At 41.2% G+C, this 24,725-nt stretch overlaps 1 protein-coding gene across 12 annotated transcripts in view; it reads right to left on the reverse strand.

Annotated features, from left to right (window-relative positions):
• TRPM3 (transient receptor potential cation channel subfamily M member 3) overlaps positions 1–24,725 on the reverse strand; it is a 418,053-nt gene that overhangs the window by 53,890 nt on the left and 339,438 nt on the right. For 8 of the 12 annotated variants that reach the window (XM_083701876.1, XM_083701877.1, XM_083701873.1 and 5 more), the window contains exons 9-16: positions 22,328–22,400; positions 12,249–12,349; positions 10,319–10,453; positions 9,621–9,671; positions 4,251–4,286; positions 3,934–4,074; positions 2,551–2,580; positions 475–764 (exon numbers count right to left, since the gene is read on the reverse strand). In XM_083701876.1, coding sequence (XP_083558002.1) covers positions 475–764; positions 2,551–2,580; positions 3,934–4,074; positions 4,251–4,286; positions 9,621–9,671; positions 10,319–10,453; positions 12,249–12,349; positions 22,328–22,400 — 857 coding nt within the window. The remainder of the gene's footprint in view (positions 1–474; positions 765–2,550; positions 2,581–3,933; positions 4,075–4,250; positions 4,287–9,620; positions 9,672–10,318; positions 10,454–12,248; positions 12,350–22,327; positions 22,401–24,725) is intronic. The other 4 variants (XM_083701865.1, XM_083701870.1, XM_083701874.1 and 1 more) reach the window with 1 other exon arrangement.

The following is a 24,725-nucleotide window of genomic DNA, read 5'->3' on the forward strand; positions in this document are numbered from 1 at the left end:
TCTTACTTAGAAGCCAAGCTAGCTCACATTCCCTGCTCCTGCTCTCATGCAAGAGCAAACCCACCTACAACTAGTCACTGTAGGGGTGACTGGAACTTGCCACCAGAGAAGGAGGCTTGCTCCCTGAAAACCAGCTACAGTTGTGGCAAAGTTCTTACGATTCATGTGTGGGGCTATGTCTGGCCCTTGGAACAAGCTCCTGTTTTACAGGTGCAGCAGAAAAGCTGGGGAGGTTAAGGTTGTTTTCTACCTCCAAGCCAGCAATATTCCTGCTCCTTGCTTGCCTTCTGAGCCAATGGTGGCCTCCAAATAAATAGGTTTCTTCCAGGAAACCTACTATACACAAGTGCAGGAAGGCATCTTGTTTGGTCTGGCTATCATCAGATCAGTGTTAAAAAGAAGTGGGGCCATTGTAACAGGCTTTTAGGTAGTATCAGTAGAAACAAATCAAGATGAATTCATTAATTATTCAACCTGGAGTTATGATTTAACTCCTGAGATATGTCATCCACCATATCATTCTCGGATGCTTCGTGGGCCATGGCTTTGCAGAGCTTACAGGCCACTAAAGCCTTAGCCATGGCTTCTTCTCCATGTTGCCAGAAAAAGAGGGCCATCTTCTGACGCTTCATTAGCACAGCCCACACCATCAACTCATGAAAGGGAAAAGGGAAATGGTTAATCTCAGGATCATCAAGATCAATGTCCACTTCTTCCTCTCGCTTCTTGGTTGTTTTTCTTCCCCTCCGCAGTGGGACATCATCCTGTTAAATGGAGAAAACGCCATCAGACCAAAACAGTTTCAGCCATGTAATGTTTGTTAGGAGACATTAAAATAGTTCCTTTGCTACAGTCATAAGTTTATGTGACTCTAGATACTTTCTCACACAGGGCAAAACATCCACACTTTCTCACAATAATAATACATACTGCCTTGGGCCCTCCATCACAAAACAGATGTAAATAACCCAGCCTTTAATATATCTGAACTGAAGAATGATGCACACAAAACAACAGTTTTAGTACTTAAAGAAATACTTGTTGAAATAAATAGCATTGCTAACATCTATCCAGTCCCTGCATTAAAAACAATAAATCCCTGTTGAATGCCTTGCTGGGCAACTTAAGCCAACACAAATATTGTAAACTATATTATGTGTTTTATGAAATATCTTGCTTTAGAATTATGTGAATGTGGATTGCGTTCATCCTGTCAAAATTAGAAAACGATCTCATACTGTTGTGGGAAAGACTGATTCCCATGCTGTCCTTGGGTACATTCACAGAGCTGATTTTTTTTGCTGCTGAGCTTTTTCCAGCAGTGCCCCGCAGTTGTTGCTTCCATGTGCCTATGGGGGTAGAAGAGCAAACTGCACCTGTGCTCCCCAATACAGCACAGGAGGGGCGTTGGGCAAGTCTGGTCTTGAACTGTGCTTTGGTCATTTCTAGTAGCAGATCCCAGCATATTAATGGTAGTAGAATCTCCCCAATGTCACATGCACCAACCTATAATTAAGAATTAGCCTTAATTCACCTTTCTTTATGAATAGCCTTATAAAAACTCATCAATTTAGAGCCAAACAAGCAATTAGCTACCTATCTGTGCCTTTAAGTGCAGAGCTCATTTGTTTTTAACACAACACAACCAGTCAATGGCGCCCTATCAGATGTCAAGGAAATAAACAACTACCTGACTTTTAGAAGACATATGGAGGCAGCCCTGTTTAGGGAAGTTTTTAATGTTTGATGGTTTATTCTGTTTTAATACTCTGTTGGGAGCCGCCCAGAGTGGGGGCACCGGACGCAGCGATGGGGGGGGGCTGTGCGAGGCTCCCAGCCCCCCCACAGATGACCTCAGCTGCACCAGGACAGGGATCGCCCAGCGGTGGCTCAGCGAGGCTTGGAGGAAGTCCAGCGGATAGCGCAGTGGAGCCGCCCCCCGACCGAGCACCCACCAGCCTCCTCCATCGCCACCGTGGCTGCCATAAATGAGGAGAGAGAGGCAGGGACGGTGAGAGCCAGGCAGGCTGCATGGAAGTGGGCGAGCCAGTTCAAACCTGGCCCCCACCCGACCTGCACGGAGACCGGCACGCAGGTGGTGGGCAGGGACCCACCAAAACATTTACTATGACATTTATTTATTTATTGTTTAAAAAAATTATAATCTTTATCCCTTCTTTGTGTTTTTTTTGGGGGGGATCCTTTTATTCTTATTTTATCTAGATTTTTTTATTCTTCTTTGGTTCCTTTCCCTTAATTTTTCAAAAAAATTCAAAAATATTTATAAAACATTTTTTAATACATTTTTCTTTCTTCTTTTTAAATTTTCTTTGCCCCTCATATTTCTTACCTCCATTTTTTCTAACTCTTAAGAACCAAAATGGCGGCGCCCAGAAGGGAGCCTTGAACCAACATAGGCCACTTCCTGGGATCACCACTTCAGCCCTGACTTCATACTTAAAAAAAAATTACTCCCCCTGCCCTCCCATTACCATCATCATCTTTTCTTAAAAAACAAAAACAAAACAAAATGAATTAAATGACACTTACTTCCATTCCCAGCAGTTTCAGGGCTTTGGGCTGTAGGCAGAAGAAGAAATGACAATGTTTCAAATATATAAAGGGGTGTGTGTGTGCGCGTGCAGCAATCCTATACACACATACCTGAGATTAAGTCCAACTTAATCCAACAGGGCTTACTTCTGAGTAGACAGGAAAAGGATTGCACTGCAAAGCACAGAGACTGCAGAACCACTGCCCCCCCCACCTCACCAATCAATCATGCTCAGTTCTGATTTTGGAACCCCAGTCCATATATTAGGAAAGCCCCTAGATCTAGATGTTGTAGTTTATGTTGAACTGCACATGATCAATTCTCCTTCTTCACGGGGTCTATAGGAGAGTCTCCCCTCCCATGTCTCCATATTTATGTTATTTTCAGAAAAACTTTCACAAAAAAGCAAGAGATGGCTAAATAGAGAATATCATTTCTGTTAAGTGCAGAAGCCTAGAACATTTGCTACTCGTGCATGTTTGGGAATTTGCTTTTGATTACTTGACTACAACTTTACTGGAACCTATTTTAATAAAGATCATCTATCTTACATGTGGGATCTTTTTCAGAATATGGCCTTCTACACAAGGATCTGATGACCTCTAGAATGCATGCGAAGAACTCACTATTTCTAAAATGCTGAACCCTCCCCCCCCGTTAGCTGTTCTGAGCATCTTCTTTTGGAAAGTGGAAGTGAATTACAAATATTTATGCAAATAGAATAAATTCTCAGAGTAAAGAATGGCAAATGAAGAAATCACCCTTAACTTTGATGCCCGCTGCTGGCTGGGCTGCCACCGGCAGCTTTGAAAGAGGTTTGGAAAACAATGTGTGTCCTGGGGAAGTGGCTCCCAGGATCTCAGGACTTCCTGTATGGAAGTGTGGTTGGAAAAAGGCCCCCAGCCGCAGCCATACTCTAAGTCAGGCATGAGGAACCTCAGGCCCTGGGAACCAGTGTGGCCCTCCAAGGCAGCTAGCGAGGGGTGTGGCAGGACAGCAAATGTCTCTCCCCAGGCCATACAACCTCCTGAGTCACAACCCTTCCCAGCTGTACTTTGTATCCCTTGAATGTTTTGGTCTGAACCTGACCTCTGACCATGCTTCTTGCTTGTCTGGAAGGAGGACAGAGGCGTGTGAGTGTGTGAGAGCGCAGAAGCTGGCTTCCTGTGCAAAGCTGATATTCCTGTTCCTTCCCTGCCCACTTTTGCTTCTGACCCTTCTGCCCTGGAAGGTTGCTCTGGAAGAGAAGGTGGCCCTTTGGCTGAAAAAGCTTCCCCACTGCTGCCCCTTCCCCACTTTCCTTTCAGCAGGCTCACCGCTCACTGCAACCCCTTAGGAAAGAAGCAAGCACAAAAACCCTCAATAATAACAGTCCTTACTCTCTTGGGGCCAAATAAGTTGTGATAGAGGGTTCGGAAGCGTTTCCGAGTATAATTGCAGCGGTAAGCTCCTCCCATGAGGTACTCAATCACCAGGCCAATGTCAATCAGACTGATCCTGTAATCTGGAGGAAGATTTCCCTATTTTTCCATTGGAATAAACACACACACAACACAAAGGGGAAGGGGGGAGAGAGATAAAGTTGGTTATTATGTTTACCACACAGATTTCTCTGTAACTATGAGAGGTTTTTAAAAATGAAATAAAATGTTAAGAAAACATAAGAATGTATTATTATGCTGGTTAATTAATTCACCTTAAAATAGATCCAACCGAAACCTGGATATTCACGCTTGGAAAGAAGACATAAATTAAATAAGAAGTTGCATTAAAACAAAGCAGTAACAGAAGATAATAAGTTTCAGAACAAAGGATTCAGGCTCTTCTGAGAAGGAAAACAGGAAACATCAAAGCGCATGAGGGCAAAGCATTGACTAGAGGACTTGCTGGACTCTAGCTATGGCCTGTTCATCGCCTGCTGAATGTGTGCGTACTTTGGCAACCGCCTTGGGGCAGTGTGTGTGTCAGGCTCTGTCCAACTGCTTTCTGCAGACTTAATCATGGAACCAGAAGAATGCTGTAGCACACATTCCCACTCAACCCTTTAAACTTTACACACACACTTCTAATTCTTTTCCCGCATATGTTCCAGAATGCTCAATTCCCTCCAATTGTTCTTAAATATAACCTCCACCTTTATTTCCTGGGGAAAGTTGCTTTCATTCACATTACTAGCAAACAAGAGGAATTATGTTTGTGCTTTTCAAAAGGTGTCAACTGTATACAGGATTTTAAAATATCATACCTTTCAGTTGAACTTTGGGTTATTCTTCTTGCCTCTGCAAGCATATGCCCCTGGAGGCACAGTCTGAAAACTAGCAGGCGCCGGATGGGCCTGGATCTCTTTTGATGTTGTAATTTGATTTTTCAGAAACAAACACTTATGTAATTATTTCCCAAATATGATTCTCATGTGAGAGTTTCCAATATCCTCAATTTTAAGTAATAATTGCTTTAAATCTTGTCCAAAAATGGGTTAGCCTGCAATATTTCACTCTATTGGCCAACGATGAATTTACATCTGAGACCTTGCTCCACTGACTCTGCTCTCTCCTGATATCAAACTGTAAATGTTTCTATTTTATCAATGCAAAGTTTAGAACTATGTAAATGCATGTTTGTGTCCCCTGTAGTATTTGTCCTTTTCAGTGAATAATTTGACAGTGCTGTGGCATCAATGCAGAGCGCTGCACGTGTTTCACAAAATGCCACTTTGGGACTATTTTCTTCACTCAGGCATTCCAGTAAATGTGTAGGATTTCCATGATGAAGTAAGGCAATTCCCAGTTCTCAATGCGTATTTGGTATCAGGTGCAGATACCAGAAGTTTCTTGCAAGCATGAAGAGAGTGCACGTGTGAACAAATCTAGCAGGCACCTCCAATTCAAATACCAGGAAAAGGTGGCCAGCTCCTAGTATTGGGCCTAAACTCTAGATTCTAACTAGCATTCAGCAAATTTTACTTCTGTGCTTTCTTCATAGCTACTTGCCCCATGGATACTGTAATCCCATAGACAGATACAAAATGTTAAGTGAACATCAGTCCTCAGCCTAACTTCTTTTCAGACTAGAGGGCATGCAAGGCTTGATCAACCAACAAAGGTCTCTTCCTTCTGGCATTTGACATATGATACTGAGATCTTGTCAGGCATGCGTAGATTTGATCATATTTGGACTGCGATTGTAAGAAGGATTGTTCAGCTTTATTAATATTTTTCAAACAAACAATTGAGCACACTAAAAAGAATTTTACAACACTGTTTTATTTTGTTGGTCTTTCTTATCTAGAAACAATTTACTCTGGAATAGTTTACATCTTCTAAATAAACTTTTTAGGAGTAAAATTATACGAATCCAGAAACTGTCACCAGCACCACAGACACTAATTCTTTTAATATATACATAACTCCAAAAATCCTCCAGCATTTCTCTGATGGAAACAGGGACATTCTACAGCAGGAAGTTTCAGCCACGTTTGATCTCCTGCACACATAGATGTCACAGACACATTGACATCAGCCACTTGAGCTAATTACAACCTCTCCGCCTCACAGTAAAGAAAATAGGTGCGAGGGAAGGGATTGTGTACAGCACAAGAGAAAGAGAAGTTGCTGAATTACAACTCATTACCAAACTAAAAACTATGGAGAGACCTGGTCTGAATAGAGATATTGGATTCATGCCCCGTTATACACGCTAAAGCTAATTTTGGTCATCTATCCCTTTAGAAATCCCTTGCCCTTCTCTGTGGAACCAACTGCCATTACAGCCATCAATAGTTATAAGGTTGAAGAGACCAGTCTTTACAATGTTTTTTGGGAGTAAGCACTACTGAATATAGTGGGACTTACTTCTGAGTAGACATGTAAAGCCTTGCAGTGTAAATTTCCATTTACAATAAAGGAATAAACACTCCACGTGTTTCCTAAGAAATGACCAGCTGTGAAGCATTGCAATTAAATAATTTAAAGTGGATTGGGGACTTTCCCCTTCAAAATTATTGGAAGGGTTTTGTATGCCAGCTTCACTGTTTCCTCATTTGGTGCAGGGATTCTATTTTCAGGCTAAACAGGACTCCGTTTTTCCACCTACACCCACAACACTTTTAATTGTCCTCTGAGACATGGAGGGGATCAAATCAGAAGCTGGGATGGCTTCTATAATTATGGGACTGTCCCTGGGAAATTGGGTCACCTGGAGAGTAAGAACTCACAGACATAAGAGTGCTGGCAGCCAGCATCACCTTCTAAACTGTGTCCATGAAAAACTAAGAAACTGGAAATGTTTATTATATGAACATTGGAGGGCACTATTTACCCACCATAATCCCAACTCTTTCCCCTTTTGTTCCTTTGAGTGATCATTAAACATCAGTGTGGCAAGTACAGTCATTTTAGATCAAATCCTTTCCCAGCTTAATAAGTAGAGGCTACTGATATTCCCATATGAGAGAGATTGCCTTTATTAAGGACGCAGAGGGGGTCTAAAGGGTAAACAGCTCTTCTTTCCCACAAACTAATTGAAACATCACCCAGCATTCAAGAGATCCCGCTGGAATCCAAAGCCTCTCTGGGATCACTCACTCATGAAGCTTAGTGGGTTTTGTTTAAGTATCAACCATTGGCACAGGTAGCCTTTCCTTGTCCTCCCCACACAGAAATATCCTCTGAAGTATCTTTTTCATTTAGTTATCTGAATGTTGTGCCTTCTCAGGATGGTATTGTCAAGCTGTGCAATAAATTAAAATTATTGCAAAAGGGCAACATGCTACCCAAGAATTGCACTGGTTTGATGTGGAGACCAGCTGCTTGCAGAGCCCTGCCGCACTTGGTCTCCCTTTCCTTACTACAGTGTAATAAGGAGCTTCACAGAAATCCTAAACTATCCTCAAGCTTTTTGAAGCTTGCATACTGTCACTTACAGCCTTACATTTCTCATATTTGGCTATTTAATTTGCAAATACTGCAGAATGCCACAAATATGAACACATTTAAATTACTCATCAGACTTAATATTTAAACTTAATGTACAGTGAAATCAGGCGGACACAGAGAATTAATGCCTTTGCACACATACTTCAACATATCACAATTTAAATTTTATACCTTAGATCCCAAAAGATTATGGTTTAGCTACCGGGCTTTAAAATGCATCAGAATCAGAACACCTACTTCAGAAGAGTCATCTGTCTCAGTCATGTACTGTGAACCATTTGACTGTCAAAATAATATTACTTTCCATTAAAAGGCTATTTTCTAGAATGACATTCCATTTAAATCGATGTCAGGCTCTCTGATAGATTGACTGAGGAGGAGCGAATGTCATTGCTCATGTGTGGGAGTGCTGTAAGTCACCCAATATATTGTAACACATTTCTTTCTTACAATTTGCTTAAAATAAAAAGGGCAACTCCTAATGTGCTAAGATTTCTTGTTAAAGCTGTTTCTGGGATATTGCTCTTGGTTTCTGCAGTGCTAAATCACGAATTCCAGTCAGAGTTTACTCTGCTGCTTGGACATTAAAGAACTATGTTTCAGAATAGTTTCCAACCCCTAGCACAATGTATTTCTGAAAGCTCCTTTAGTTTATGAAAACATTTCTGGGAGGGAAAAGGACATACAGGAGTTAGAATTATTTACTGTGAAAATACATAATGTAGCTTCCCTGAAATAGTCTCAGCATCTGAGATAACAAAGGGGGCTTGGCATTTTAAAAAGTGTTCTTGAAAGGGGCTGGGGACACAGGATAAAGGTGCTTCCAAAACAAGTAAACAGCATAAAAATGATCACACACTTGAGTACAAGTACTGTGCTACTTGCTTGCAACTCACAGAGCAAGAACAGAGAAGCAGAAAAGTTTAAATAATTATTTCTGGCTTCCATTCAGGTACTACTGTACATCCAAGGGATTTATGCTTGAGAACAACAGAAGTGATGTAAATGATCTTTCAGAATTTTTCAAATGATATTCCGAGGCTCCTTAATTTCAATTACTTCATAAATGACAGTGTAAAGGCAATTATCAATGGAGCAGAACCCATTCGCACCATCTTCAAACATCTCCAGGCATTTTTTTCAAACTTCTGAAACTCTTTTGTTCCCAAATTCCTTTTATTTCTCTGCTTTCTAGGGAATCACTTAACTGTTACTGCTAAAATGCAGCACATTTTGAATCTATATTTCACTCACTCTCTTGAACCCACAGATGTACCTTCTGATGCAGAAGTGTAAATGTCTAGAGCTGGATCTTGGGTGCCTGCTATAAAGGAGTCTGGCCAGCTGTGTTGGAAGCATCTAGGTACTAGATACCCCACTACTTTTACAATTTTTATGCAAAGTCATTGCCCTCCCACTACTGCACACCATCATAGATTGCCATCAATTTATGCCATCTTTAGAGAAGAGAAATAGGTGCCAGTTTTCATTTCATTCTTTGTATCATTGTATCATACAGAGAAAATTTTATCTACCCAATTTTTTATAAAATGCTCCCTGCTTAATAGTTTTTATAAAGTGGATTTTTTTTTAAGCCACTAGTTGCTCTATATTCCCTTCTGCCACAAGCTCAAGTACGGATACTGGGTTAAAAACAAAATTTAATTTAAAACTGCACTATTCATTTTTTAAAATGGAGATGAGAGATTTTATAGCACATTGCACAAAATGAAATTAAAAATGTTGCAGTGATTCAAGATCCAGAACAAAAATTATATACTTTGCAATGTCCAGCACTGGCCCGCAACATGAAAAATCAGCATCCCAAATAGTGGTGGATATACAAAATACAGCTAACAGCATAAATCCACATGGCATGAAAAATACCTGCAATTCCGCTAGCGAAAGCACTATCTCAAAGCATCTAAAGTCACTGAAAGAGCAGCCCAGTTAACTGCATTGAACACAGAAGGCTGAGAATCAGTACAGACACACACTGCACAACTGAAACAGCAGAAGACAGGAGAAGGCTCTTACTGAAAGCTCATGCAAAACAGGGGCTGTCTCTAAGGACAAGATAGAAGCAGCCGCAGCATTACCTTCAAGCTACTGTCCACCCGTTGGACTCTTACCTTTTTGACATCTCTGACAAGATGATACAAAGTGTTGGATGGTCCATGTCTCTGAAAATGAAGGACAACAGAGGACCAAATAGCTTTAACCCATCAAAAAGAAGTAATTTGAAACAAAATACAGATGGCACAGATGTTTGGTATGGTTTCTTAAACCATCAACAGCATGGCAATTTTTATAGTGTTCATCTTTTACAAATATCTGACCCTTGAATGGGCAAATGTACTGGCCAGATGGCACTTATATATGCACTGTAGGTATTCATGAGACAGAGGTACAAGTTCATAGGCTTTTATCTGCCATTACCTTATACCACCTTTATTCTGGATTAATATAAATACTGTTCTGAACACAAATGTCACGATCAAAATGAAGATTTGTCAAAGGGAGGAGGGATGCTTTCTGCATACAGATATCCCCAAAGCACTGGATGAAATGGTTATTTTTAGCTACCTGTCATCAAAGAAAATGGAAAGAAGTAAATGAACCCACATTACTATTCGGTGCCAACAATAAACGTGGAATTGGAAATAAACACCTTGAGTTTGGAAAAATCTGATTGATGTGGCTTGGGGGAAAGAGTCTGGTGGGCCAAAGTAGCCCCATGGATGGAGGTTCTGTACTCCAGCTTGTGGAAGTTGAAGCAAACAAGCAAAATCAACAGACAGACAGAAAATTTGATTTAGTTTGGCCCTACCGTATTGTACAATTCCTCTAGTCTGGAGATGGTGAGAAAACGGTGCATGCTTACTCCATTCTCTATGAGCAATTTTACAAAATCTACTCTGTCCAATACGAGGGCATCCAGCATGGCTTGCTCAAGGGATCCCACCTAAAAAAGGAAATAAGCCAGTCAGACTGTCTTCATGGTCAGTTTGATATAGACATCAAGGTGAATGCTCAGCTTTGGTACAGAGAGGAAATATGGTCAGTTCCACACCTCTTCTGGCATCTTAAAGGCAGATTCCAGCAAAACATTCCATGTTTATGTAATGACTTTTCAACACAATCCTGGGACATTCTGAGAAAATAAAATTACAGCTGCCACAAAGAAAGAAGATGAATGGGAATAATAATATGAATTTTTAAAAAATGGATGAAAGACAAAACAATGTGATTTATGTGAATGCGTAACAAAAACAAGCAAGCTTACTAATGATGAAGATGATGATGATGGAATGATCTGTAGCCTTAAGCAAAACACACAGGATAGATTTCAATTTGTGCTGAGTGGGGAAGGAGTTCCCCCTCACACCAGGAGACTTCCCCCTCTCTTCTCTCCTGCGCCTCCCATCCCTCTTCTGCGGTTTACTCCAAACCTCCAGAGCAGATTTAGGGCATGGACGGGTTGTGGGCATGGGAGAGAAGGGGGAGAAATACCCACTGCCCGAGGGGACCTCAATTTGTCCACACAACAAGTGAGTTGCATCCTGCCCAAAGGTTCACAATTAGGCAGAGAGCAGGAGTAAAAAGGCACTTGGCAGACTCAATATTCATTTCCAACTTTGCTAATCTAAAGGCTGCCATGTTTCTCCTTTCTTTGGCTGTCTGCCTAGCCAGAAGGGTTTGGAGACAGATCTGGGCTTTTTGTTTCCAAAAATGGGGCTCAATTACTACTTCTTTGTCTCTGAATCTTAGGTGTGATCTGAGACCGGCAACACCTTGCAGAAACAATCCCAACCCATCCGCAATCTCCATCCTGAGACCGATGGCCGGTAGTCCGAGGAGCTGTTGCGCTCACCTGTTGTGAGCACTTGCAGACCTCTTGTCTGGGTTGCTGCAGCTTACTCTGAGGTGGGGGGGGGGAGGCAGAGGAGAGCTTGGCACAATGCACATGAGTCAAGACAGCTCTGCCTGTGTCTTTGCACCACTCTGACCTGGAAAACAGCAGTGATGGTGTGAATTCAGGTGAGGGATGCCCTCCTGCCCACTGCTACTGCTTATGGAATGAATGAATGAATGAATGAATGAATGAATGATTTATACCCCACCCATCCAGCAGGGCTTCCCCAGCCACTCTGGGCAGCTCACAACAGAATATTAAAAACAGAATAAAACACCACACATTAAAAACTTCCCTAAACAAGGCTGCCTTCAGATGTCTTGTAAAAGTCAGACAGTTGTTAATTTTCTTGACATCTGATGGGAGGGTGTTCCACACTGCAAGTGCTGCTACCAAGAAGGCCCTCTGCCTGGTTCCCTGTAACTTGGCTTCTCGCAGTGAGGGAACCGCCAGAAGGCCCTCGGAGCTGGACCTCAGTGTCCGGGCAGAACGATGGAGGTGGAGACGCTCCTTCAGGTATACAGACATTCTGGCTACAACTTCTAGTCAACTTTTTGTTTTTTGTTGCTTTCTTTTGCTGTTTCCACCTACTTCTTACTCTGGGTAACATCCAGCCTGTCAAAGAGTTCTTACTTGACATTTTGTGACATTTTAGATGGTCCTAATAAAGGTATTGCCCAACTGCACATTTTGTAACAAATAAATTCCTTACCTGTCATGCCAAAGACTACAGAAGCCACTAGATGGCAACATTTCCTTTAAGAAGAAAATCCCTTTTAAAAATGATTCCCCCTGCCCATACTAAACTGAAAATTATGATATTAGAGGTGTATATATACTGTACCGGCCACTGTTGCCCATAAATAAAAATCTGGCTGCGAGCGATGTCTACTCTGTTCCAGGCTAATGCTAGGCTCAGTTGATCTGGAGCAGATGCATTGGCTCCTATACAAAAAGATAGGGGGGGGGGAAAGCATACGTTATTAAATACAATGTCATGGGACGTTTGCAGAAGACAGAAACACAGTGCAGGTGAGAGTCCAGGGTGGGCTTTTGCATGATCTACTATGTAATAATAATAATATAAAAAGAAACTTAACTATTCCTACTCTCTAAACTAGCTAAAGTTTGTAACGATACATTTCATTGGAACAAGTTAGGTGCTATTAACCTCTACACACTCTGTGTAGAGTGCAAGCCAGAAGCACATTATCTCTTGATTCAATACTGCCATCTCCACAGGGACATAACTGTTTTTCCAGTGGATTTTTTTGAAATCGACCCTCAAATACAGCTGAAGGCAGCATATTCAATCTTGCAAAAGTGAAAGCGCGTCTGTATTTTGAATTTTTTAAATTTTGCAAGTAGGGTGGCAAAGTGTCAAAATGGCTAGGTGGAAAATAATCATACCATGGACAAAATTTCCTTATTGTGGCCAGATTATTCTGCCACCAGACATCATATAGGCACTGTCTAATTAAATTATTTGCTTTACTGAAGCTCAGTGTTAATAACTGTTGTGGTGATAAACCAGAAAACTAAAGCTTTTGGTTGACAATTTTAGTCCAAGCGCTCTCATGACAATCGTATGATAATAAGGGTAATAGACTGGTGGGGTTTAAATTTAGCCAAAGCCAATAATTAAATATCCTACGCCAAATCTGTAATTCAACAGAAGGGAGGTTAGCCTCTAAGCTCAATGAAGCATTTGGAACACAGGATGGAATAGAAAAAAATTGCCATAGGAACTTAGATTGAACAGCTTCAGTAGATCCAAGGTCCAAATCTGAGCCCCACATAATAACTGTGCTAGGGGATTAGCTTTAAACACTTCAAGGACTGGTGGTATGTGATTGCTACCTTTTGTATGGAAAAAGTGTCAGAATTTTGGCACTTTGTGAAGCTTTTTGCTTTGCATATTTCTGATGTGATCCCCATGACCCTGTTGACTAGAAAATAAGGCCATGGTATTTAAAGACTTTAACTTGTTCCATCAACTGATTCAACTGATATACCATCTATGGGCCCTATAATTTCTTGAAAAAACAATGGCTTTAGTTTTCTTGTAATTTACTGACAGCTGTTCCCTTTGGCAGTAGCCTGCGGATGCCCTCATTAATCTTTTTAGGCCACTTTTATTTGAGATAGAAGTACCGCATCATCTGTGTATAATAATATAGAGATGGTGGTTTTTGTGGCCAATTTAGGGGTGTGATACTTGGGAGATGTTAAACTCTGGACAATATCATTTATATATAAATTAAACACTGTGGGAGCTAGGATACAACCTTGCTTAACTCCCCTTGTGGCTGGACCAGATCCTGTGAACTGCCCATTTGTAGAGCAATGCACTTTCAGCACAGTGTTTTTATATAGACATTTAGTCAAGAACAACAATCTTTTAACTACACTTGAAGAGTTCAACTTATCCCACAGTTTTACTCGAGAGATTGAATTGAATGCAGCTTTCAGATCAATGAAAGTTGCATATAGCACACCACCTGGTTTCTTAACATACTTATCTATAAAACGGACTAGTACAAAGCAATGGTCTACAGTGGATCTGCCTTGTCTAAATCCTGCTTACTCTTCGGCAAGAATAGCTTCATCAGTTATCCAATCAACTAACTTTTTGTAACGATTCTTTGCATATAATTTGCTAATTACAGGTAGCAAACTAATTGGTCTATCACTAACCGGATTGGATGCAAGGCCCCTTTTGAAGAAAGGGATGACTACCGCTGTGGTCCAAACTTCAGGAAACAACCCCAACAGGTTGACCTCATCATCCTGCCCATGATAGAGTGAATGATAATATGGCATCCATTCACTGGGTCCAATAGTACACATTGGAACATTACAAGCCTCCTCCAGCAGGCCTGATATTGTACGCCAGAAGAGGCAGATTGAGACAGGCCAAGCATGTTTTTCTGCTTTCTGTGTCCCTCCCCCCCGCCCCCATCTTAGCAGAAGTTTATACTTCTGTCTGAGGGAAACATATTCATTAATGAAGAGGGGTAAATTAGAGTTCATATATTTACAGTAAACTCTCTTCAGCTGGCTTTTAGCCTGCTTGCAGTCTTTGTTGAACCAGCTGGAAGATCCCATTGATCTTATTGAGCCACTGTTCTTGATCTCAGTTCTCAAGTGGTCTTGCAACCTGTCAGTCAAGATCTTAAATAAATTCATAACCTCAGCAGCAAAGGTAGCTGAGATGATAGCAGTATGAATAGTCCTTAAATCATCTGCATGAAGAAGGTGAGTCAGTGCTAGACTGAGTACTGGCATCCACTTAATTCTATTGCCTGCAGTCACACCAAAGTTTGCATTAGAGATAAATTGAGTTTTTGGGGAAGAATTGTTAAGGAAGATGATCGCTTTCAATATTATGGCCCACCTCAAACTCCCTGGCAAACTTATATGCAAACCTCAAGATGGCAATATAATCTATCACACTGCCTCCATGCCATGCTTTGTAAAGTGGGTATATTCCCTGGGCTGTTCGCCCTCTGTCATACCGTTTAATATTAGCAAACCCCTCCCGCCTTACAACTTGGGCTAAACAAAGCCCTGAATAATTACATTTCTGATCTTTAGACTGACAGGAGGTACCTCTGACTAAGTAAATATCTGGTTCCAGACTCTAATGGGTGTACAAATTTACATTATTGGCTCCCATATGTGCATTAAAATCCCCTGCAGTGATAAACACTGCAGTAGGATATAGGGATTCCAGGGATACGAGTAACTCTAGTTCTGTCTGGATAGTATTTACAGTAGATTTTTTTTTTACAAGGTGGCATGTAGAAGTTAATCAGCATTAAACATATTTTCAAAACTATAACCAAGACAGCAGTTGCAAACGGATTGCATGGAATCATGGCTGTTGTAGTTGCATTCAACTTTGTGAAGATGAAACATGCCAGACCCCCACTGGTCCCACAGCCTTTTGTTGAGGGAGTGGCTGTCAATGAGTGATATTTGCATCTGTTAGGTATTACAGAGCAGACATCCCCAAGCTTTGGCCCTCCAGAAGCTTTGGACTACAGTCCTCATCATCCCTGACCATTGGTCCTGTTACCTAGGAATCATGGGAGTTGTAGGCCAAAACATCTGGAGGGCCGCAGGTTGAGGATGCCTGTTATAGAGTCATTGTGCCATGTTTCCTGTAGCAGAATAATATCAGGTTGATCAAAATAGTTCATCAGCTGTTTATTATTCTGCTTTGAATGCCAACCAGCTATGTTCCATGACATCAGTTTTAGCCCCAATTCTTTCAAGACTCTGTGCTTGTTGCTTCCACTTTGCCCAGATACCCAATTTTGTCTACTCCTAGTGTTCTAATACCTCTTTTAGTGCAGCAACAGGAGCCTCTCAGACAGGCAGCTGCAAAGGAAAGGCAGGAAGGAGGGGGAAATGTTTCCCCAAAATCTGATAGTTCACAAAGTGTTTCATCTAGTGAACAGGAGGAGGATGAGCTACAGAATGAAAAACAGCAGGAGGAACAGGAGGAGGAAAGCCCAGTGGTAATTGCAAACAGACTACCAAGGACATACCCCTGACAGATTGACTTTTGGTGAAATAAGAGTGTGTCGTGCTAATTATTCAGAGCCACAGGACTTTGCCCAGGTTCTGGAGTTACCTCCTAAGGAACAAACCCAGTGGTTTGATGCCATGAAGGAGGAGCTGGAATCATTCAAAGAAAAACAAGGTATACACACTAGCCAAACTGCCACCAGGTGAAAAGTTAATCTCTAGTAGATGGGTCTTTAAAAGGAAGACTCTGGTGTCTGGTGACACACGTTTTAAAACAAGAATGGTAGCAAAAGTTTTTGCACAAAAATCAGGAATTCATTTTGACGAGCTTTTTACACGACTGCCAAAGCAGAATCAGTAAGGCTTGCTTCAACAGTTGCAGCTGCCAAGAAATTAGAAGTGAATCATTATGACATTATTTCTGCATATATGAATGCTCCTCTGGATCAGGTGACATACATGCGACAACCCCCAGGGTTTCAGGAAGGGAATGATTTGGTATGGAAATTAGACAAGGTTGTCTATGGACTCAAACAAAGTGCTAAATCCTGGAACGATTGTCTAAGCCTTGGTTTTAAAAGAAACATAGCTGACTCTTACTTATATACAAGGGGATCAGGTGACAATTACATATTGGTATTGATTTTGGTATTGATTGGGGTACCTTTACCTTTACCTTATTGATTTTTGTGGATGACCTGATGGTGGCGGGTAGTTCCACAGGTAAAATTCAAAAAGTGGCTAATCAGTTGGAAAAAAACAATTCAAAATGAGAGACTTAGGACAAATCAGTCATTGTTTAGGAGTCCGAATATGCAGAGAACCAGATGGAAGTTTTCTATTGTGTCAGGAACAAAAGATTTCACATCTGCTTGAACAGCTAGGAATGCAGGATTGTAAAGATGTACACACCCCTATGACCATTGACTTTCAAAAGACTGAGAGTGATGTTTTGTTTGATCAACCAGACCTATACCAATCAGTCTTAGGATCTCTTCTGTACTTAAGCTAGTGGTCATGAGCTGATATTGTGTAGGTATTTTAAGCAGATAGGTCAGTAGCCCTAATGTAAATAATTGGGCTGCTATTAAGAGAATACATCTGTATAATTCTAGTGATCTACAGGTTTTTGTAGACAGTGACTTTGCCAGTTGTCCATCAACCAGAAAATCAAAAAGTGGCCTAGTGGTCATGTTCAAAGGTTCATTAATTGGTTGGAAATCCAAAAAGCAAGGTTTTGTTGCCACATCTACATGTGAGGCAGAATTTTCTGCGTTATCTGAAGCATGTAACGAAATCACACGGTACATCCAAGTACTTAATGACCTAGTGTATGGAGTGCAACTGCCTGTAGCATTCTATGAAGATAAGAAATCATGTATTGCACTTGCTAATTCAGGAAACAATACAACACACACAAAGCATGCGGCTATCAAGTTGTTCAGTGTTAAGGATTACAAACAACATAAAGTTATTAAGCTGATCTATTGCCAACCACAAGAAAATTTGTCAGATCTTTTTACTAAAGTGCTTTCTACAGCGCAGCATGTTGAGTTAGTTACAAGACTGAATCTTATCAATAAAGTGTGTAAATAAATTGGTTTCTGTCTATGTTTCTGCTCTTCAAAGCCTTTGGGGAAGTGTCATGACTAAAGTATTTGAGGGCAGAAACCGGAAAGTGTTGGAAGATTCTAGAAGGCTCATTTCTGGTGCAAATATTGTTTTGACTATTTCAAGGTCACGTTCAGCCAGGAAAGATAAATTCCTGCGGTCAGCAAGCTGCTCTCTCCCTCTTACTTTCGTTTCTACCTCGTGTGTCTGAGTTTTTGTAACAAGCCTTTGCCTTTTAGTAAAAGTTTTTCCTTTTGGACTTTTGACTCTGCGTTGTCTTTCTATTTACTGCAAGTCCATCAGTTTAGCATGGAAAAGAGGAGACTGAGAGGAGATATGATAGCCATCTTCTAATATCTCAAGGGCTGTCAATGTAAGATAGTGGAAGCTGGTTTTCTCCTGCTCTGGAGGGTAGGAGTTGAAGCAGTGGCTTCAAGTTACAAGAAAGAAGATTGACAGTAAGAGTTGTTCAACAGTGGAACGGTCTCCCTTAGGAGGTTATGGACTCTCCTTCCTTGGAGGTTTTTAAGGAGAGGTTGGATGGCCATCTGTCATGGATGCTTTAGCTGAGATTCCTGATGAACTCTGATGTATTTTTTTCAGTCTTTCTGTGATGCTATCATTTTTATTGTTTTGATTTGTGGTACACACCATCTTGGTTCTTTTATACTGCATATTTTATATGCAATATAAAATATATTCAAAAGAAACAAAACACAAATAACTAAATATTATGTAAAATAAAAGTGCCATCAGCAGGTTTCAATCAGAAACTGTTTGTTGAACCAAGAAGGAACTGTTAAAGAGGTGGTCAAGAAATTTCACAAGTGCTACTAGGGCACAGATCTCCTATGTATTACTCAAATTTATGATTTGATGATTAGAGCAGATATAACAGAATTTCACAGATATGAGCTCTACATTCCCCCCCTCTTCATATTTAAAATAGTCAATCATCTGGAAATGCTGTTGGGCAGGACGCTCTTTGATTCTCTGTTTTACATTCCCTTTAGATTTCAAGAGGAACGAAACCTTATCAAGGCAAAAAAATGCTCTAAAAACATCACATGGTTTCTGTGTTGTTGCTAGGATACCCCCTTCATTTGTCTATCTGTGCTAGAAAGCTGCTTTTTTCTACCCTGTGCCTCTGGGGTGGATTTACATCACACTACTGTTACAAGAGAGCAAATCACAATCTTGGCTGCTTCTGCTTCTGCTGCGTGTTTCTATGAAGCATCAGGCACTATGGATGCATTTTAATCTAATCTCTGGTTTATTCCACAGTATTCATTTTTGTTTGTTTTTTAAATAGCATATCCAATTTGATTGAAGGCATGCAATGGCGGGGAAATCCCTCTCCTGAAAAAGCAAGGAATAAAAAGTAGTTCTGTCTAGCTGTGTAGGGTCCAAAGTAGTTTTGTTTAGGATATAAGGTAAGAAGCATAATTGCAATCCTGATTCTTTGGCAAATGCTTTCTGCCTTTTTATCAAAGACTCAACAATACAACACTATGCACAGTATCCACTTGTAAAGAAGGGGAGCTAATACTCAAGACTCCTCCACATTCATTTCCACCTGAGCCATCAGCCTATTTTACTAGTTAGGATCTTCCAGATCGACCTCCCCTTGCTCTGGCTTCTGTGCCATGATGTGGGGGGTGGGAAGAGGGACAGGCTGCTTTGCTGTGCTGTGCTGTTCTGGTTTTACAGAATGTAAAAATGCCCACCTCTCAGTTCCACATACTATGCTATGCTAATGTCTTGCACTTTAGATTCAAAAGCAATCATACAACCATTTCATGGTTGACACTCCTTGCCCCTTGCACAAAGAGGATGGGAGCAAATGTGCTCAGCAGCTGCAGGATGGAAGCCTTTGAGCATCATTCATGGCACAATTACAAGCGAGGAGGAATGCAGAGGATGCATACGGCGCAGGTAAGCTTAGCAATATGCTCCAGTGAGCACAACAGCGGATTAAACTGCAGCAACGGAAAAAGACAGGCATCACCCAGCGTGCTGCTCTCCGGATATTAACAGGACAGATGCTGTAAGGATTTGGGCAGCCTTGCAAATCATGCTGGGGAAAAAGACTGGGGGAATAATAATAAAGTAATAACACCCCTCTACTAGGATGGTAGCCCTTCTTATAACTCAGCAGGGATGAGGACCCTCCCAGACCCTAACATGACAAGAGAGCTATAAATGGAGGACCACTGGGTCTCAAAACACACATTGAATAATAATAGGATTATTATTATTAACAAAAAGTTTCTTAGTGGGCTGTGAGTTCATGAAGAGAATGGATGAAGAGAGAGAAAAAGGCCCTTCTGGTCATTTTTAGCTAAAGACTAGTTTTTTGTAAAGCACTCTGAGGTTTGTTTGTTTTTTCAATCAAGCAGTGTATAAAGTTTATGAAATAAAAATAAAATAGTAGAATTGGGTCCGTCCCCCCCAACAAATAAAACCTGGGGGAATTGTCTACTAGGTGAAAAAATAGCTTGGGAGAGTGATTTTTTTTGTTGAAAAATGGTCAGCAAATAATGACTCAGCAACTCACTCACTCTCTCCTCTCCTCCAAACTCACAGCCTTTGGCTTAAAAATACACCCAGAAACAGAAACAACAGAGTAGTCTGTATATGTGTAGAGTGAAAGATATTGCATATCACATTGCTTGAATCTGTCATGTCAAATAAATAATTATTACCTATTGTAATAAAAGACAACCAAAAGGTGCACAAACTCTCTTGTTGATTCTGTTTCTGTTTTGGGGAACTAAGACCACCATCCCATGCAGCTAGATAAGTAGTTGCTCCCCTATGCTGTGAGTGCTGTTTCCCACATACTGATGGGTCCCTTGAAACTGCAGAAGGGACTACAGAGTTTCACTTACTACCTCTTGCCCAACAGAGCATCTGTTTTGCAGTAATAACATCACTAAAATGCAGTTTGAGTAAATATTATACAATGGTTCAGAAGCAAGCATTCTGGAAGTACCAGATTGACAGCATCAGTCTGTCAGTGGGTCTGACTCACATTCTGGATCTTTTGAACAGCTAGCTCTGGCTTTATGTGACTTTGAATCTGGTACTGCCTTTGTGTTTGCTTTGGAGCCATATAATATTTGGCTGCATATTGGCCACATTGTTATCCACCAGGAGAGATGCTTTGCATAACAGAACTTCCTGATTCACAATAATATCAATCATACGCTCTCGTGATGTTAACATAATGAAAATTAATCTGATCTGATCTGTCTCTGCTTTTCGAGGTTAAAAATATTTGTTGTGATTGGAGCTGTGGTCTAAACCACTGAGGCTCTTGGTCTTGCTGATTAGAAGTTTGAATCCCCGTGACAGCGTGAGCACCCTTTGCTCTGTCCTAGCTCCTGCCAACCTAGAAGTAGAAGTAGAGTAGAAGAAGAGTTTGGATTTGATATCCCGCTTTATCACTCCCCTTCAGGAGTCTCAAAGCGGCTGACATTCTCCTTTCCCTTCCTCCCCCTCAACAAACACTCTGTAAGGTGAGTGGGGCTGAGAGACTTCAGAGAAGTGTGACTGGCCCAAGGTCACCCAGCAGCTGCAGGTGGAGGAGCCGAGACGCGAACCCGGTTCCCCAGATTACGAGATTACCGCTCTTAACCACAACACCACACTGGCTCTCACAATATTACAATATCAATATCAAACCTAGCAGTTTGAAAGCACACCAGTGCAAGTAGATAAATAGGTACTGCTGTGGCAGAAAGGTAAATGGCGTTTCCGTGCACTCTGGCTTCCATTGCGCCAGAAGCAGTTTAGCCATGCTGGCCACATGACCCAGAAAGCTGTCTGTGGACAAACGGCAGCTCCCTTGGCCTGAAAGCGAGATAAGTGCCACAACCCATAGTTGCCTTTGACTGAACTTAAATATCCAGGGGTCTTTTACCTTTTACCCATATCCTATCTTTCCCCCATAATGGAACCAAGTGTACATGGAAGGCATTGCCCACTTGGTTCTCAGGCAGGCACCCATCCAGACACTGACCAGTCCCAAACCTGCTTCGTTTTAGCAACCTTTTACACCTTCAGACCATACCTTGGGATACTAAAAGTTTGCTACTTAGGCATCATACAATGCAGGACTGATGAAATGTGTGTAAATTTGTCAAGGACTTTCTGTGCAGAAAACACTACAGTGGTACCTCAGGTTACATACACTTCAGGTTACAGACTCTGCTAACCCAAAAATAGTACCAGTTACAGATAGGTAGCCGTGTTGGTCTGCCATAGTCAAAACAAAAAAAATTCCTTCCAGTAGCACCTTAGAGACCACCTAAGTTAGTTCTTGGTATGAGCTTTCGTGTGCATGCACACTTCTTCAGATACACTGAAACAGAAGTTACCAGACCCTTCTATATAGTGAGAAGGTGGGGAGGGGTATTACTCAGAAGGGTAGTGGGAATGGGTGATTGGCAGATAGCTGTGATGAGCCTGTTGACGACTCTTAACGACTGCAATAGGTCTTACAGGAAAAAGCAAGGGGTGAGAAGGTGAAAAATGGCTTTGTCATGTATAATGAGATAAGAATCCAAGGTCTTTGTTCAGAGCAGGTCTCTCCATGGTTTTAAAATAGTACCTCAGATTAAGAACTTTGTTTCGAGGTGAGAACAGAAATCGTGCAGTGGCAGCAGGAAGCTCCATTAGCTAAAGTGGTGCTTCAGGTTAAGAACAGTTTCAGATTAAGAACAGACCTCCAGAACGAATTAAGTTCTTAACCCGAGGTACCACTGTATTTACCTTTTAGCAAAGCTGTCAAGATGGCCAGGTCAATATCTTGGTGTCCTTCTGATCCCATGCGAAACACTGTAATCTGGAATGCAAGAATAGATTGTTTTTCATTAGACATTTTTAATATTTTAAATGTGGCACTTAAATGAACACAATACCACCAGGTCTGTCTGTCTGTCTGTCTGTCTATATTCAGCCCTGAAGAATCTGAAATACAGAGATACTGTGGGCAAACCCAACTGGCTGCCTACAGGTTATACATTCAGAGCAAATTTTTCCCCTTCAAAGAATTCTGGACACTGTTGTTTGTTAAGGGTTGCTGGGAATTATAACTATGTAAGGGGCAAACTACAGTGCCCAGAATTCTTTGAGGGAAAGAATGTGCTTTGAATGTGCCTTATAGGTATTGTGTTCACTGCCTAGCATTAATGCAAATCGTAATTCCAAGGTCCAATAATTCACCAAGAAATGGAGACATTACACAGCAGTAATAAATATTTAACAGAAATAGAAAAGTCTTGAAGCTTCAAAACAGAAAGGAAAATTCTATATGGAACCTATTATATAGTAGTGTGAAAAACTCATGATTCGTTCTACTTTGGCAGTTGTTGAGAGCAAGAAGTTGGGAAAGCTACTAATGGCTGACCTAACTGCTGTAGAAATGTGAACTTCACTTACATGAGTTTTTGGCAGTGGTGAGATAATTCACTACCACTGTTCCTTCATTCATATGTGGTGACACTGTTTAGCACCATTTAGCAAAAACAATGATAAATCATTTATTTTAAAACTTGAATACAATGTGCATTCAATGTGTTCATCTTGAAGGTGCCACGATACTCTGATGCTTTTATAACTACTAAATTCAGCATCTTAAGAATTGTCTGTTTTAAAAATATTATTTATTTATTTATGCATAAAAATATACATATTTTTTTTACAAAAGTATTTCTATACTGCCATACTATGAAATATCAAGGGCTGGGGGCTGCAGTGGGATGAGGGAAGCCCCTAATATCTGTGGGAGGGGTCAGTGGAGGACAGATCTCTCTACCCAGTTTGGGGTAATTGCCCCCTCCCCTTTAAATCCAGTGTGTGTGCGTGCAAGGAACCAAAACCTTTTGCCGAGGCCAGGCCTCTTATTCTTTGTTCTCACTTCCCCAGACGCTACATCTCCCAAGAAGAACACATTCACATTGTGGAGGGCTCTCGACAGCCGTTATCCCAATAAAGGAAAGATTTGGAAATCGTGACGTATGAATACACACACACACAGACACACACATATACAGTGGTAACTCGGGCTACATACGCTTCAGGTTACATACGCTTCAGGTTACAGACTCCGCTAACCCAGAAATAGTGCTTCAGGTTAAGAACTTTGCTTCAGGATGAGAACAGAAATCGTGCTCCGGCGGTGCGGCAGCAGGAGGCCCCATTAGCTAAAGTGGTGCTTCAGGTTAAGAACAGTTTCAGTTTAAGAACAGACCTCCAGAATGAATTAAATTCTTAACCCGACGTACCACTGTATATAATCTGAAGAATGAGTCTGCTTTAATAATTTCATGGCATTAGCAGGCCAGGTATTTTTTTTAATCAGATGTATTTTCTTCTTTCATTGCAGAACAAATAAGCAGGGCCTTTTTTCCAGCCGGAACTCGCTGGAACTCAGTTCCAGTCCCTCTCTGGTGGGTACCATTACCATTCTAAGAGTATGAGTGAGTTCATGGTGAGTTCTGGAACCTCTTTTTCTAGAAAAATAGCACTGCAAATGAAGATACGGCAAACATCTTGACTATTGCTTGACACATGGTGCATTTAAAACACGTTGCCTCCCCCTGAAATCCTGGGAGCTATAAGCTCTGTGAGAGGCAGAGTACAGTTTACAGGGGAAGCCACGTGCTTTAAATGTGCTTTGCATCAGGCTGACAAACCCTCCAAGCACAGGATAATTGTCCAGCAGAAAAAGGAGTAGAAGGTAGAGATGACATGCCGGCATCCAGCCCTGTAGCAACTACCTTCCACTACTCAGCTCCCTGGGATTAAGCCAGTTAAGGGCATCAGTTGTCACAGCAACAAGACTATTGTATCCTATGCAACCAGCAGGAGGAGCACACCAGCTGAACTGTTACAAATCATTTAGCAGACACACAAGCAAAACTGTCTCCTCCCCTGCCCAACCAAACAACCCCATTCCTGCCTTTTTGGTGTTTGGAAAAATGATGACGAGGGTGACAAGGAATATAGCAAATGGAAGGAAGAGGTTTGCTCTTCCCAGTCTTCTGGATATACATAAGTCAGGGCTGACTATCACATTATGCACACTTAAAATGACAAATTCCTTCTGCAAACAAGTTACACTGTTCTTGAAGAACAGACTATTGCTCTACTAAAAATTAAAGCAAGG

This window comes from Podarcis gaigeae (genome assembly GCF_964106915.1).
Source record: "Podarcis gaigeae genome assembly, chromosome: 11".
Taxonomy (NCBI): Eukaryota; Metazoa; Chordata; class Lepidosauria; order Squamata; family Lacertidae; genus Podarcis; species Podarcis gaigeae.